The 17,684-nt window shown below is 43.3% G+C and overlaps 1 protein-coding gene across 1 annotated transcript in view; it reads right to left on the bottom strand.

Annotated features, from left to right (window-relative positions):
- Positions 1 to 4,308, bottom strand: part of DNAH8 (dynein axonemal heavy chain 8) — a 273,951-nt gene extending 269,643 nt beyond the window's left edge. Inside the window, exons 1-2 of the mRNA XM_081093926.1 lie at positions 4,237 to 4,308; positions 4,000 to 4,134 (exon numbers count right to left, since the gene is read on the bottom strand). Coding sequence (XP_080950052.1) covers positions 4,000 to 4,134; positions 4,237 to 4,281 — 180 coding nt within the window. The 5' untranslated portion in view covers positions 4,282 to 4,308. The remainder of the gene's footprint in view (positions 1 to 3,999; positions 4,135 to 4,236) is intronic.
- Between the last annotated feature and the right edge of the window lie 13,376 nt (positions 4,309 to 17,684).

Below are 17,684 nucleotides of genomic sequence, written 5' to 3'. Positions count from 1 at the left end.
CTTTTTACAAATACAGAATGCTGGGCCTGAAGGTTCCAGGTGGTGCCCATGCCCCGGGTCCTGGGACCGGGTTTGGGAACCACCACTTAGGAGGTGAAAAGGAGCCACAGTTACGTGCAAGATTCAAGCCCTTAATTTTCTACTCTTCCACCTCACACATAAACTCGACTCTCTTGCACAATTATTTCAGGTTGTAATCTGAAAGATACAAAAGCTGTCAGCACAGCTATTCTTGCCCAGTTCCATAAATACTTTCTTGCTGCGTCTGACTTTTATGTCCCTTCAGCTTTGAAAGCAGACAAATTCTCAGAAGTAGAGCACTTGACTGCGATAAAAAGAGATCACAACACCAAATGCACTCAGTTCTTTTTTAGACACATTGTCCTCCTGAGTCCAACAGAGTGAACGTGGTCATGGGCCAAGATCATGACAGCGCATGTAAAATTCACTTATAATATGTAATGTTTTACAAATAGTTCATCTGCGCTACACCACAACCTTGCAAATGAGTTTTCAAAGAAACTTCCTAATAAAGAGGCTACTTCTAGAGGCCAGAGCAGAGTCAAGGGGAACTGTGGCACTCGCACCAATATAACAGGGCTAGCAACAAAGGAAAACCAGTAGCACCCCAAGGCCTGACAGGCTAGGCACGGGGAGAATGGTGCAGCTGAAAGCAGGTTGAGAACTGGAGCTGTGGGAGAGGGACCGCTTAGGAGGAGCTGTAGTTACAGGAGGACACGACCATGGCCAGACACAAGGCCAAGTGGGGAGTGTCAGACTTCTCCCGCTTCTGCCCTCTAATCTCCTGCTGGTGTCTCCCAGTGGCTGAGCCACTTGGAAGCCACAGAGCAAGGGAGCCCAGGTGGTAGATTTCCAGAGAGGTCAACCTTCCAGGCCACAGAGAAGGGTGACGCAAAGGAGAATAGGTCTGAAGGCAAACAATATAACTATACACCCTCTGCTGTCCACAGCTTTGGGGTGCTCTTAATAAGCTGCTTTCGCACCAGGCTTCACATGCATGGAAAACTTTTCCGTATACAGTTTTCTCAACCACCACACCAACTCATTACACCCCTGTCCCTCGTTCCATCTTCTCACTCACCTGTCCACCAAGTTTGATGCAAATGTACTGCATGTCCTTGCCTTGTCCTTTGGCTGAAATAAGTGCTCTCATCTCTCCCAGATTTTGACATTGCGTTTCCTCCTGGCTATCCTTTCTTCCCTCCACTGGGGCTTTGCAATTCACAGACATTTCTTAAGGCATCACCTTTCCTGTCTTGATTCTTCCCTCAAGAACTAGATTTCCCATTCCTCGCAGCCTAAGCAGTATCTGGCCTGGTCTGTGATGGCCTTCACGGACGAGCCTAACCACACAGACCGAAAGTCTGAGACACACTCCAGGAATGACAAGAGGAAGGGTTTGCAGGCATGTGGCACTCCCCCTTCCTGGCTAGCATGCTAGCCCGTGAGGAAGACTTCCTCCAGGCACAGAACGCCAGTCCAGAAAGCCAGGGAACAAATATTGAAAGGTGAGATGGCCAGCTCTGTGGGCACTCATCTCCCTTAGTCCTGACAGCTGCCCTCCCCTGACCACACTGGCCAAGCCCAGTGTCCATGCCTAAGCCCTTTGCAGAACTGCTGGGATTCCACTGTGGGGTCAGCCAAAATGTGTGGCCTCACCATTTTCAGGTGAAACAAGGTGATTCCCCATCTGGTTTCCTCCTTTACCAAGTGCAGGAATGGTCCTTGGCACAGGCCTGAAGCCTGGGCCTCCTGAGAAACATGTTTTTAGAAACTGGCCTTTTCTTCATCTCATAGTCATCTGCTCAGGGATGTGTATAGGGTTTTCGTTTTTTTGGTTTTTGTTTTGTGTGTGTATGTGTGGTTTTGTTTATTTGTTTGTTTGTTTGTTTGTTTGTTTTTGCACCACTTTCTTGAGTTTAAGAATGTGCAGATATATAGCAAGAATTGCCAAAGGAGCCTAAACAACCAGTAGGGAAGGGAGGCCAGGAGAGTATTAAAACAAGCAAAAAACAAAACACCAGAAACAACTTGAGAATAATACAGAGAAACTTCTTGCCACAGGAGTGGAATCATCCTGCAGCATCTGTGGACCCGGTGTGAAATGTAAGTGCAGGACTACTTATTTTAAAAATTAAGAATTTCAAGATGGTGACAGCAGGTCACTAAACCCACTGCAGGGCCCTTCGGCACAGGGGCCCGTTTAACTATCCAGCTTGCATGCCCATGAAGCCAACCTTGACTAGACCTGTACTCTCCCGCAGGGAACTCTGGTGGACTGAGAAGCCAGACCCTACTTCCAGGTGTTTGCTATGGCACCTCTTGTTTTGTGTACACATCTCCATGCATCTTCCCAACTTTCGCCATTAAAATAGCTCAAAGGTATTGATCTCTCTGCATCAATCACATTCCCCATCTTATGTAACACACTAAGGGAGCTGGAAAATAAGTAATCCCATTCACACTGTCTGGGAACTGCCAGTGATAAAGTTTTATAAGGCCCTGGAAGAAAAAAAGGGCAGACAACTTTCCAGAACTTGACAACACACGACATTGCATCAAGCAAGAGAGAGGCTTGTTTTTTTAGGAGCCATCCCACAGAATCGTGGCTCCTAGAGCAAGCTAACGAGTTTTGCCCACATTCACTGGTCCCTGTGAAAGCAGGGTGCATAGACCCTGATGATGACAGCCTCAGCACATTACCATCACCCACCCAACTCTCTCACCAGTGCATTCAGTGGAACCATCAGCTCACCACCAGCATGCTCACGGTCTTGCTGGAGCTCCAGCCCACTCCACTCCAATAGTCGATAAAATGCTCAAGCAGCCTTTTATTAGTAGCAGTTCATGATTAGTAGTAATTTTGTTGAGAATCAATTTAGAACCAGAGCTACCAGACAGGACGCATGATACTGCCTCTAAGAGCAGCTAGGAAAGTCACAGCTTATCATCTATCAGTATAGTTAGGTGGCCATATAAACTCATCATCCAAAAATGGGACTCGTTTAGGCGTGAAAGGAAGGACTGTTAATAATTATGTCAGAAAAGCAGGCAGAATCCCGGGCTGGCCCTGTCACGCTGAAATGCCTGGCAATCGCCTCGTTGTTTTCTACCAGGCTCAGGCACTGGTCACTGTTCCCTAGCTAAGATTTCCACAGTTTTTCTATCCAAATGATCTACATATGTAGTTCCTACAACCTGTTCTTTTAAAATATTACTCTACCTATGCTTGCCTATTTCTCTAACTTCTAAAGTCCTTTTGAATTAGAATTTTAGCCAAATTCTAGTTGCTAACTCTTCTCTTTTCTTCCTTCTCAACAGTAGACCTAACTAGACATATCATCCAACTGACTATATTTCTATAAAATAAAGCTTCTCAGCCTCACCGGTTTGGCTCAGTGGACAGAGCATCGGCCTGCAGACTGAAAGGTCCCAGGTTCGATTCCAGTCAAGGGCATGTACCTTGGTTGCGGGCACATCCCCAGTAGGGCGTGCGCAGGAGGCAGCTGATCGATGTTTCTCTCTCATCGATGTTTCTAACTCTCTATTCCTCTCCCTTCCTCTCTGTAAAAAAATCAATAAAATATATTTTTTTAAAAAATAATAAATAAATAAAGCTTCTCTAGTCAGTGAACTTCCAACCTTCTCTTTCTAAATGTGTTGTGGTTAGCCATAGCTGGTTTGGCTCAGTAGATAGAGCCTCGGCCTGCGGACTGAAGGGTCGCAGGTTCGATTCTGGCCAAGAGCACGTGCCTGGGTTGCAGGCTCGATCCCCAGTAGGGGGCGTGCAGGAGGCAGCTGATCAATGATTCTCTCTCATCATTGATGTTTCTCTCTATTCCTCTCCCTTCCTCTCTAAAATCAATAAAAATATATTTTAAACAATAAAATAAATGTGTTGTGATTCATGACTCCAGTTTCTTAAATCAATCACTTCTCCAAAGAGCAATTTGAAAAAGAATGACAAGACAGACTTACAGATGGGCAATCCAAAAGTAATTCTTCGACGGCTACTATGTCCAGGCCAAGAACTTCTGATAGAATTTCAAATAAGTATTTGTATGAAGGGTCAATTTGCAGTCTCCGGCTTTCCCTTGCATCTCTAAACCTTGCCTAAAGAATAAACACCACAGGTAAACACTGTAGTTATAAAGAAAAGCTAACAATGTTCTGGTATTTGAAATAAAAGTGACATTTATGAATCGTAAGCAAAACCTGTCTCTCTTTCAATGTCTCCTGTAGGTTGGGAATGCCACTCATACTTCGGAAGTATTTGGAGGACCTATGGGAAGACTGTGAAAGTGCTTCCGACAGCATCGACTGCACCGTTCGGGGCCCGGGCCTGGCGCGAACTCTCTGTGTCTCCTCCTCATCGTCTTCCGGAAAAAGGATCCTTTCACTAGAAGGAATGAGGTTCAGAATATCGCTTCCAATAGAGGAAGCCCTTTTTCTAGCAAAAGAGGCCGCATCTTCTCCGGAGGGGGCCTCTCCCGGGGACTTTGCCTGCTGAGCCTCTTCGTCGTCGGCCGGAGGAGCAGCCGCTTCTCCTGGAGGGGACGGAGCCGGCTCTCCGGGACCCGGAGGGGCGGGGTCTTCGGGACCGGGAGGGGCGGGGCCTCCAGGAGGGGGCGGGGCCTCTTCTCCCGGAGGGGGCGGGCCATCCTGCTCAGTGCTCATGTTCGCCCCTCTTTCCTTCTGCAGAGCAGCTGACGCTTCAAAACCTGGAGTGTAAATTATAAAATGCTTTCTTTTAAAACTGTACAATAACTTGAGCGTTATGTGTCCATTGATTCCTCCCCTTGAAGCTAGACAAGTAGCAAAATATCTATATTCTCCCTTATTATGTTATCTAGAGAAGCTAAATTTACAGGACTGGAGAAATTATTTACATTATTTCCTTTTTTAAAATTACAGTTCACATTCGATATTATTTTATATTAGTTTAAGATGTACAGAAGGATGATTTTTTTAAGAACGCGCGCGCATACACACACACACACATGGTAGGGGGCCTTTCAATCTATAAGAGCACCTCCTGATTATGACACCACCCTAGGGGACTGCTGCTCCACACTCACCCCATCCGTCATAGTAACTACCTCTATGTGTGTCTTCTTACCTCAGTTTCCTTGGAATTTATGTAAAGCTGTTTAAAGAAAAAAAAAACCAGCATTGAATTTCTGAAACTCATTAGAATATTCCTTCCAGAATATTACATGTTCTAAGCAAAGAGTTCAATTTGTGCTCTATTAATTGAGTGCTGACATAGGGAAGAGGGAAGAGATTAACCAATAACCTTATAGGCATATATGCATAGTCCATGGACAGACAATGGTGCAGGGAAGGCCTGCGGGGAGGGGTAATGGGGGGAAAAGGGAGACATCTGTAATACTTTCAAAAATAAAGATAAATTTTAAAAAAGAATCTTTATGGTTAGTGGTTTGCAAAAACTGAATATAAGGAAACTGATAACTAGTTATTAATCGCTATCATGACTGAGAAACAAATAAATTCTAAATAATTTCTATGGTTTCAAAGTTTTTATTTTTTTTATTGTCTAAATAAATCACATATCTAAGACTCTCAAAAGCATGTGCCTGAGATTTTCATTGGGGGAGATTTTGCCTAGAGGAGCTGTAGAAATCTTTCTCTAATGATATAATTTAAGGTGCAATTTCAATATGATGATTCATCATCTGTAAGTCTGTCTTGTTATGTATAGAGCAGTCAGGGTTATTTTCAGGATAGTTTTAAAAAGTCATTGAAGAGGGACCAGGATTGAGGCTGGTCTGATGCCGGACAGTCTGGAATGTGTACCATTTGCTCCTAAGTATTCTTGGTTAGGGAAAATACAGCCTTGTCATTCATTCATTAGCTGGCTGTAAATTGCTCAAATTGTTTGGCCTTGTTTAATTTTTTTATTTCCATTTCCCGTATCCCAATACTCTCTCTTCATACTATCCTGCCACATTACCACTTCCAAACACTGATGCAACTATTTAAGTTAGAAAAGGAATACAGCTATGTTACTTTATATAGAATAATTCCTTAAAACTATAGCAAAATTCTAAATACATTGCATAGTTGAAATGGAAAAAATCTGAGTAAATACCAATTAAGTTATTAGATACACACACATCACATGTTTGTATATATGTTGATTATTTACATCAACATGTTTGTAATAGCAAAACAAGCAAGAAAACAAACACACTTCCTGGAAACAAACAATATGTTCCTTCATAAAGGACCCATTAATTGTACTGTAATTAATACTTGTACTGTAATTGTTCTATAATATCCTTCCTGTTCAATAAAATTTTCATGCAGACATTAGCAATAAAAAGGATAAGAAAAAACTATATATACAGATGTAGAAAGATCTTGAACATATATTGTTACATAGAAAAGAACAAGGTGCTGTACGTTGCATAACAATAATAATTGTATAAAGTTTTTAAAGTGTATTTATGCGCATGTATGGTATTTCATCTATTCTAAGAAGCACTTTTTAAAAAATTGATTTTAGAGAAAGAGAGAAAGGCAAGAGAGAGAGAATGAGAGAGGGGGAGAAACATCAATTTGATTTTCCACTTACTCATGCATTCATTGGTTGATTCTTTGTGTGCCCTGACTGGTGATGGAACCTGCAATCTTGGTATATCGGGAAAATGCTCTAACTAATTGAGCTGACAGGCAGGGCCCTAAGATACATTTTTAAAAGGTTTAATTGGCAATATTTTTTTTCTTTCTTCACAGTTTTTCCTTTATGTGATTATGCATATGAAATTTGCATTTATGTAATTGCATAAAATTTATGTGCTTTCATAGATCAGTATCAACTTAGATTTGGTAAAATGCACTAAAAGCTTTAAAATTAAAAGCTTAAAATTAAAAATATAAAATTTAGGTAATTATATAAAATCAGTAATAGTTTAGATTTGATGAAAATTATTAAAACCTTTCCAGGGAAGATTCACAGTAAATTAACAATGCTCACCCCAAGTGAGGAAGAATGGAGGAAATAGAGGAAGAATCTCATTTTTCAACTTTATAACTTTCGGTATGGCTTTTTAAAAAATACAGCCATGCCCTGGCTGGAATTCTCAGTGGTTAGAGCAGCACCCTGTGCACCAAAGGGTCATGGGTTCGATTCCGGTCAAGGGCATGTACCCGGCCCGTTTGCTGTACCAGGGTTCCACGTTCATCCCCAGCTCCAGTTGGGGCATGTGCAGGAGGCAACAATCAATGTGTCTCTTTCTCATTGATGTTTCTCTCTCTCTCCCTCTCCCCCTCTCCCTCCCTTCCACTCTCTCTAAAAAATAAAGGGAGGAAATGTCCTGGGGCAAGGATTAACAACAATAAAAGCTAGTCATGTGCCTATTGTACTTGTATTATATGTGTGTATATCTTATATAATAACATACAATATGTATTTATATTTCCCCCCTACCTATTTTAGGATTTAAAATTCCCTGTGAATTTTAGGGTTTAGCAAGACTAATTCTTCAATGAAGTGGCAGGTCCTTACACACTTTGCTGGCCCTGACAGCACAGAGTGAATGCAGGATAAACTCTTGTTCATCCTCTCCCTCCTCTCCTCCCATCTCCTCCACTGACAAGTTACTGCCACATGCAACCATTCTAAATTCTCACCACCCCTTCTCCTTAAGTTCAATTTTGGAGGTTCACTGGCTGTTCCCAATCACCCCTAGGCATTTTCGGGAGTAGTGGGGTGCTGGACTCCTTTACGCGTAGGAATGCTGACATTAGCGAGTGCACACTTGTGTGCGAAGGGAACAGCCACTCCACGCACACCCCTTTCTCTTGGACCATTTCTATAAGCCCATTCCTTCTTCTTTCTTGATCATTGAGGGTCTTCTGCATTCCTGGCCGCTGTGGCTACCCACAAATATGGAGGAGCCCCACCAAAGCAAACGCACAAGTGGGGAGACAGACTGGTGAACACGCAGGGTGGCCAATGTCAAGCAAAGGTGAATTAACTAAGGACGGAGAGAGACTGGCACTGAAAGAAACTTCTGGAAAACACGTGACAGAGAGGGGGGTGTTCTAGGCAGAAGGTGGGATTAATGGGGCGAAAAGCGCAGGAGAGAGCGTAGCTCGCCTGGGAAAAGCGGTAAATGCAGTGAATGCAGTGGAGACTTGGCGGGTGTAGGGGGCCGTGGAGGAGAGGAGCCGACAATCAGGCTGGAGGGGTAGGTATTTTGTCTGTTTTACTTTTGAATATAAAAAAGGGGAGGAGGGTGTGAAGTCGCTTAGCTGTCCCGCGAAGAGACTGGGCTTTACCAGGGCAGTGATTTCGCTGGGGTCTGTAGCTGGCCGTTACTTGGGAGGTGGGAGACTGACCTTTACTACCAACTCCACGCCCCCCAGAAGGGAGCAAACCCGCCGGAGTGGGCTCCCCGGGCCGGAGCGCGCACTCCCCGCCGCTGCCCCGCTCACCCCGGCCACCGAGCGGCCGCGCAGCTGGGGCTGCCGCTCTTGACCTTCTTTCTCCGCAGCCACGGCTCGGCCGTTGGGAGTCCAACTGCGGTTCCCCCGGGGGCGCACCGCGCAGGCTCGGAAGGGCGCTGCTCCGGGAGGGAGCGAGGTGGGGGCGCTGGCTGCAGGGACCCGGGCGCCCGGGCGCCCCGCCCCCGCCCCGCCCCCCGCGCGCTCTCTGGGGACGCGCGCCCCACGCAGCCGGGAGGTGGAACATTGTTTAGGGGCCGAGCCACTGAAGAGCAGCGGCCTAGAGATGGGAATCTGGGGGTGGGGCTGGGGAGGATTTCAGGGCATGCTTTGAAGAGACTGGCATGACAGTGCAACTACATAAAGAACGTTTTCGGTAACCTTCACATTTTCTGAAGTTAGTATTTCACTTGAGAACCTAAAATGTTTTCTGATGGATTCCTTTACTCAGGAACCTATGACCGATGTTACAGAGAATAGAAAGACTCTGAAGAAAACTGACTTAAGTCCACGTCCCGCCTCTTTCCACTACACTTCTGCTTTTCCTGCGATTCCCTGTCACTGGTGTGGTTTTAATTGGGTGTTAAAGTCAATCTTCGAATGTAGAGCAAATTAATTTACAATGAGGACTGAGAGATCTGCCAACTAGAAAAAAACCACAATGATTATTTAAAAAATCACAAGAAAAGTTAAATAAACCATGGTCTCTCCATACTAAGAAGTAACAGGCAATGATTATACAGTGAGGTTTCAGCCCCAAAACGGCCTCTGCTCATCTTGCTGAGTTCACCAAACTGCAGTACCTCACTGGCCTGACCCTGAGCTACCGTGGTGTGACTGAGGAGCTCACCTTCCAAGCCAGAGGGACTAGCTTGCTTACTTTGTGCCACAAAAGATGCTGACCCCTTAGCCCTGGAATCCTCAGCTGCCTTCCAATCCACTGCCTGCATCTGGGCCTCTAGTGTGGCCCAGTGGGACCTGGGAGCAGAACTGGCCTCCCATGTGATACCCTGCTGTTTGTTAGGCTGTGAGTAATAAAGAGTTTCTCTCTGGTCCAGCTTTCGACTGGTCTACTTTGCGCACTTGAATTGTGGCAGGTTTAATCCTTTCCATCTTCCCATTCAGAGGTATCTATCGTATATAATAAAAGCACAATATGCTAATTAGACCGGACATCCTTCTGGACGTCCTTCCAGACAAAGCTGAGGCAGAGGCAGCCGCCATGGCAGGTGGGAGCCGAGGCAGAGGCGGCTGCCATGGTGGTGATGGCCAAGGCAGCTGCTATTTGCGGTGGGGGCCGAGCCCTTTGCAAGAATTTTGTGCATCGGGCCTCTAGTACTATATAATAAAAGCCTAGGTGGCGTCATGCCCTCGTATGATGCCGCCACAAGATGGCCACATGCACAGCAAAGGCAGGGCCTGGTGGCTGCACCATGTGGTGAGGCCTGGGGGTCCTGCGGCTCTGAGTGGCACAGATGAGGCCGGTCCCAGCATCTCCGCCACCTCGTGCCAAGGAGGCAGGTCATAGCAGGGGAGGGTAGTTGGAGCGATTGGGCCAGCAGGGGAGCAGTTAGGTGTCAATCAGGCCAGCAGGGAGCAGCTAGGGGGCAATTAGGCTGGCAGACAGAGGCAGTTAGGGGCAATCAGGCAGGCAGGCAGGTAAGCAGTTAGGAGCCAGTGGTCCTGGATTGTGAGACGGATTTCTGACTGCCGGTTTAGGCCCAATCCCAGGGATCGGGTCTATACCGGCAGTCAGACATCCCCCAAGGGGTCCCAGATTGGAGAGGGTGCAGGCCGGGCTGAGGGACACCCCCTCCCATGCACGAATTTCATGCACCGGGCCTCTAGTGATAATATATAAAAGCCTAAGTGACCGTTAGGACTGAATGACCAGACAACTGGATGACTGGCTGGTAGCTATGGCACGCACTGACCACAAGGGGGCAGACATTCAATGCAGGAGCTGCGCCCTTGTGGTCAGTGTGTTCCCACAGCCAACCTCCCTCAATCCCTCTCCTCTCCCCTCCCCCTCCTGCCAGGGTGGCCATGATTGGCCCTGGGCAAGGCAGCCCCGATTGGCTGGGAAGGACCCCATCTGTGCACGGATTCATGCACCAGGCCTCTAGTATCTATATATTCTGATGTAGTAGAAAACAAATTACAGAATATAATATCCTTTAAAGAGCTTTAAATATATCTATGTGCCCTTACCTACAAATTCCTATTTTGACAATATATCCTAAAGAAATAATACTTAATATGGACAGAACTTTTGTTCAAAAGATGTGCATTGCTGTATTTGGCTTGTGGCCTGTGATTCATGCAATAGTTTAATTGACTCTGGCAGAGAACTAGGTTCATGAAATACTGACCATGATAGCACTCCTCGGGGTGCCTGAGATATGGGAAAAGTGCACCTTCCAGAGAGTTCTCTTGTGGTTTTATAGAAACAAAACACCATGCAGCATATATAACACTTTAAGTGGTTAAACTGCCCAAGACCCTGAAAATTAAATGTCCCTAAAAATACGAGAGAATGTACATGAAAACACTTAGCACAGTAGTACATAGTAATGGCTCAATCAATGCTACTTGTTATTATGCTACTTATTAAGTATTAGTATCAGTGTATATAGTACAGAGAAAAAGAAATACTGAACTGGTAATCAGGGAACCGGAATCTACCCTAGGACTATCCTACCCAATAACTCAACTGATTTATTCTGAAATTCAAATTATGAAACTGCTTTAGTGTTGAGTCACCTTATTTGTAAAATGAAATGCAGGAGATGCGTTGATCTCTAAGTTTCCTTCCTGTTCCAAAAAATCTATAACTTCACAATGAGTTTGGTTTCAAGCCTCAACCTCTGAGAGAAAGATGATATTATTGATAGAAATAAAAATGTCAAGACAACCAACTGGAAATGTCTAGATGCTGTAGGGAATATGCAGGTAAAGTTCACAGATTATAAAAAAAAAAAAAAAAAAAAAGCCCTAGCCAGTTTGGCTCAGTGGATAGAGCGTTGGTCTGCGAACTCAAGGGTCCCAGGTTCAATTCCGGTCAAGGGCATGTACCTTGGTTGCAGGCACATCCCCAGTAGGGAGTGTGCAGGGGGCAGCTGATCAATGTTTCTCTCTCATCAATGTTTCTGACTCTCGATCCCTCTCCCTTCCTCTCTGTAAAAAAATCAATAAAAATATTTTTTAAAAATCTAAAAAAAAAATAAAGTTCACAGATTATCAATATTGGTTACATTACAACTGCTGTTACATTATAACATCATATAGCCACATGATCATATTATCAAATAATTTAGTAGCCAACCATTCAAGTAAAAAATCTATAAATATAAAAGGCTAAATGATCAACCGTCCACCGGTCCTTGAATAACTACCCACAGTTCATTCTCTCTCAAGCTTTTCTTCCAGGATTATTAGTTTATGGCTGAAACAGCACATTAATACCCCTGTTTAGTTGTCCATTCCATTTAGTAAAAAAATAAAATAAAATAGATTGCCAATGCAGAAATCTAAAACAATTCACAATAGAAACACGGGCAACTAATAATATGATATTCATTAAGAAAAATTGACAACCAATAAAGCATTTTAAACATACTCTGAGTAGATTTCCTAATCTTAAATTTACTGACAAAAGAAGCCTCTTATAGTGGGTTGAATTGTGTTCCCTTAAAATATGTCTAAGTCTTAACTCCTGCTACCTGTGAATGTGATTTTTTTGGAAATAGGATCTTCACAGATGCAGGTGAGGATCTCAAGATGAGATTATCTTGGATCTACAGTAGGCGCTTAGTCCTATGACTGGTTTCCTTAGAAGAGAAAGAAGAGAGAGCTTTCAGATACAGAGAAGAAGGCCGTGTGCAGACGGAGCAGAGATTGGAGTTACAAAGCAAGAAATATCAGGCGCCACCAAAAGCTGGGAGGGGCAAAGAAGGCGTGTAGCTCTGTGGACACCTTGATCTCACACTTCTAGCCTCCAAAATTGTGCAAATTTCTGTCGTTTTAAGCCACCAAGTTTTGGTAATGTGTTCCATCAGTTCTAGAAAACTAATATCCCTTCTACCAAAAAAGGGAAACTCTTTTAAACTCTTTTTGGAATTTGTCTTCACAAATAGTTACTATTCTAAGCTACAGATGGTCCCTAACTAAACGATGGTTTGACTTATGATTTTTCAACTTTATGATGGTGCGACGAAAGCGAAACACAGTCGGTAGAATCTGGCTAGGCTAAGCTATGATGCTCGGTAGGTTAGGTGTATTAAGTTCATTTTCAATTTACAATCAACTTATAACTCCACTGCAAGCCAAGGAGCAGCTGTACTCCTTCCCACTATTGCTGTCTTCCCTTTTGTTCTATATGTGGTGCTTATTACTTTCACGTTTTAGGAAAGTATATGGTACAATATTTAAGTTAAGAGAGGTAGAAAGAATAATACATTTACCCAACATCCAGCTTAAGTTATGAAACAATGTCAAGGCATGTATATCTCTCCCCTATTGTTGCCTCCACGGCCCCTTGAGGAAATTATGTTCCTAAATTTGGACTTATTTATTCCCAGGCACTTCCTGATTTCATTACGAGGTGTGTATTTAGCCCTAAGCAATAGGTCATATTGTGGTACATTTTCAAACTTTGCAAAAATGGTACTGTGCCATATGGGTTTTTTTTCCTGCAACCTTTAATTATTTCATTTCCATTTGTGAGATTGATCCATGTTGAAATATGTTCCTCTGACTCATTCATTTTCACTTATGTATAGAATTTACTGTATGAAAGTAGCACAACTTACCTTCTTGCTGTTGAACATTTAGTCTGTCTATTAGTTATATGTGTTTCCTCTTTTGTAAACTGTTTTTTCTCTTTTGTTATTTTTTCTGTTGAGTTGTTTACCTTTTTCTCACTGATTTGTAAGAGTTTTTGCATATTGTGGACACCGATCCTTTGTGGGCTATGTTCTTCCACTCTGGTTTATCTTTTGACTTTTTTTAAAAAAAAATTGTTTTTATTTATTTTTAGAGAGAGAGATAGAAACAGTGATGAGAGAGAAATATCAATTGGCTGCCTCCTGCACACACCCTACTGAGCATAAGCCAGAAACGTGGGCATGTGCCCTGACTGGGAATTGACCCCAAGGAATTCTTGGTGCATGGGACGGTGTTCAACCACTGAGCCATACTGGCCGGGCTATCTTTTCCCTTTTTTAGTAAAGATACATTTTCCTTTTTATATTTTGTGCTTTTACATCTCATTGATAAATGTCTACCATAAATTCATAGATATTCTCTGATTTTTATTCTTTATGTTTTTAAGTTTTGTTTTTCTCATTTATATCTTTAATACACTAAGACTTTTGCTTTTCTTTATTGTAAGAAATAGAGAAATTTACATTTCCCCCCTATAAATATAAACTATGATGTCCTAGCACCATTCATTGAGAACTTCATCCTTTCCCCCTGATCTATATCAAGTTTGTGTGTGTGTGTGTGTGTGTGTGAGAGAGAGAGAGAGAGAGAGCTGTGTATTGTTGCACAGCAAAACATCCCAAAACGTAGTAGCTAAAAACAATAAGTATTTATTATCTCATGGTTTCTGTGGATTAAGAAGCTGGGAAGGTCTGACTGGGTAGTTCTGGCTCAGGGTTTGTCATGAATTGAAAATTAAGGTGTCAACTGGGGCAGCAGTCATCTCAAAACTCTACAGGGAGAGGACCCACTTCCAAGCTTACTCATGTGGCTACTGGCAGGCCTCAGGTTCTAGCTGTTGAGAAGAGGCATCAGTTCCTTGCTATGTGAGTCTTACCATACTGTTGATTACAACATGACAGCTTGCTTACCTTCTGAGAGGGAGATTGGAGATAAAGCAAGTGAGAGAGCTCCAGATATAAGAATCACAGTCATATAATTTAATCTCAGAAATGACATCCCATCACTTCTGCAATAGCACAGAGTGCGAATACCAGGAGGTGGGGGTCATAGGGGCCATCTTACAGCTGCCTAACACAGTCCCATTTATTGATCTACTAGAGGCCCAATGTACAAAATTCGTGCAAGAGTAGGCCTTCCTTCTCCCGGCTGCCAGCACTGGCTTCCCTCTGGCACCCGGGACCTAGGCTTCCCTTCCAGCCCTGGCTTCATCTGGAAGGTCATCTGGAAGGCTGTCCAGAAGGACATCTGGTCTAACTAGCATATTACGCTTTTATTATTATAGATACCAGTGCCATTATCACACTGTGTTACTATAGCTTTATATGAAGTTGTTATCTGGAAGGTTAGGTCCCTACTTTTTTATTCTCCAAAGGTGTCTTGCCTTTTGGGAGGCTCTAAAAATAGAATCTAGAATTAATTTATTCAGCAATGGACATAAGACACTGGGGGGTAGGGGAGGCCAGGGGATTGTCAAGGGCGGGGGAAAAAAAAAAGGACATATATGTAATACCCTTTGTAATACTTTAAGCAATAAAACAATATATATATTTACTTTGAAAAAAAAATTTATTCAGTTCATCAAAAGCCCATAAGATTTTTATTGGAATTGCTTTACATTAATAAACTAATTTGTAAGCAAATCAATATTTTAAGACACTGAGTCTTTCTATCCATTCACCTGGTTTATCTCTCACATATTCTAGGAAGTTCACTAGAGGGATTTGAGGGGTGGAAACACACACACACACACACACACACACACAGTTTGGGTGTCTTTTCCATAAAATATCTTTGATAAATTTCTTTTGTCTGGGCTTGCTATACAAAAATTAAGTGTTACCACACAATATATACAGAGTTTGTATATTGCCTCAATTTCTGGGTTTAGTAGCTTTAAGGTCTATCTCCATGTTAAAGTTCTGTAGTTCTAGTACATTGAGTTTTGATGAAATATCCCTCAATAAGTTAGTACTAGGTATGCACAAAATTTGTCGAAATTCTTATCATGCTCACCTTTTTGCAGCGGACATCTATAGTTCAGTTTGAATCAACTCTCTCTTCCTTTGAGAACTGATCCTCCCCCCCCCCCACCCCCACCCCCGACTGCAACCAGGTAAGTTCTAATCCAAACTGCCTTGACCACAGTAAGCACAGGTCCCAGCCTCGGCCAATCATAGCTTCTCCCTGGATTTTATCAAATTGGAATTCAGGGAGGAGATTAATTCCTCTCTGGTGAGAAACTGAGAGGCTGAAAACTTCAAGTGACTAGACAACCGGAGCAAGTGTGCCTGACAAAATGAAGCTGAGATGAAGAAAGAAGCTGAGATGAAAGATGGAGACATCTTGGTGATGTCCAAGGGCATAGTCTCAGATTCCTGATGCCTGATGCCAGAGGCATCCCTGTCCTGCTTCAGTTTGGTTAGGTCAGCCAATAGGTTCCCATTTTGCCTAACCCCTTGCAAGCAACATTTCTGACATCCATCTATCTTTTTGCTAATTTAAAGAGACCCTCCTATTCACTTAAAAACTCTCTTTCAGCCCTGGCCAGTGTGGCTCAGCTGATTGAGTGTCGTCTCGTGCACCAAAAGGTCACTGGTTCAATTCCCAGTCAGGGCACAGGCCCAGGTTGTGGGTTTGGTCCCCAGTCAGGCTGTGTGTGGGAGGCAACCAATCGATGTTTCTCACATTGATGTTTCTCTTCTCTCTTCCTCTCTCTCTAAAAAGTCAATAAAACTTATTTTTAAAAAACATTCTCTTTCACTCATTCATTTATTAACAAACTTATTTTCTAAGTTATGTATTCACCAGTAATGATGTTAGTCTTTTAACAACAAGAAATATTTATTTTGTTCTAGTCATCATAGAACAGTGTGGATCCTGAGAAAGAAGATACCTACTAAGAAGGGCTCTCAGTGGCTGAAATGGGCTCAAATTGAAAAAAAACAGAGCCTTCTACACAAGGAACCTCTCATGCAAACTGCATTTCAGGGAGAATCCTGAAACTAAACTATCTGCCTCCAGCACTGAACTGCCCACCTGCATTGTGTTTCTGTCATTTAAGCAAGCCCCGACAAAGGAATTTCTCAAGCAATAGGATTGAGGCTTTCCCCATCCAATTGGAACTGTGCATCTATATCCATAAACATCTTCACTGACTAATCAGGACAGTGGGTTTGTTTGTTTTTTTGGACCAATCAAACTTTGAGGATTTGGACTCCTCCTTTGCATAAAAACGGACCTATCAGGGAAAAGGGGCAGAGGCTTATCTATATAAGTCAGCTTCCCTCTGGCTCAGACAGTGCACTTTCCCTTTCTCCAGATGACTGAAGATTACTGAAAGTTGCAGGCTGTGTTTCCATGGCTGGAGTTGAAACACTTCGATCAGACCAGTGCAGGAGCAGAAATAAGCAGAGTGGAGGAGGCCTGAGTGTAGTGGAACACAGTTGTCTAACTAGCCAGGGGCCTGGCCCCAGAGCAGCCTGGGTCAGTGTTGTTCCACAGCCACCAGCCTTGCTGTATCACAGTTGAGTTGTTTGCACAAAATAGTTTCCTTCTTCACCACACCCCAAGCTGGGGATTCCTGTTGGCATTGAATTGGCACCAACAACCACAGTTGACAACAGTGATGACTAAGTCTTCAAATGAAGACAATTAAAATATGTGTCTCAGCGAAATTAACTTAAAACACAGTGAAAGTGCTGACCTTTGACACATAAGTGTGAAACACTGACAAATCTCATTTGATCCTCAACCAAATCCTGCAAGGAAGCTCAGAGGGGCCAGTTATACCAAGCTAACAAATAGTGGAACCAAAAACTTGAACCTAGGTCTTTTTACTAAGTCACAATTGTCTTAATTATCCTGTTCTCTTTAAACTTGGACTTTGGGATTCCTATACGTTAAAAATAGTAACTCCCAATTCTCTTTCCATCAGCAACAATTTCCTACCAAGTTGTAGCCCTGAGCTATAAGTGGTAACTAAACTTTACTACACTTGATCTTAGCCAAAAGGCCGAGAAGCGATGAACTTTAAAAAAACTAGGTCATCAAACAACGAAGAAAAATCACTCTTGTCATCCAACAGTGCTGTTTGTTTGTTGTTTTTCTTGCCCCTTAAGCGGGTCTCCATTAGGCGCACGGCACCTTGGGAGTTGTAGTCTCAGGGCACAGACCTCCGTGGCTGGAGGCGCTGACTCACTGGCACTCAATCAGCACAGAACCAATTTGCTCTCCGCACAGCTATT

This window comes from Myotis nattereri (genome assembly GCF_964212035.1).
Source record: "Myotis nattereri genome assembly, chromosome: 6".
Classification (NCBI taxonomy): domain Eukaryota; kingdom Metazoa; phylum Chordata; class Mammalia; order Chiroptera; family Vespertilionidae; genus Myotis; species Myotis nattereri.
Note: the sequence above shows the minus strand (reverse complement) of the source record. Positions and strands in the feature narration are given on the sequence as shown.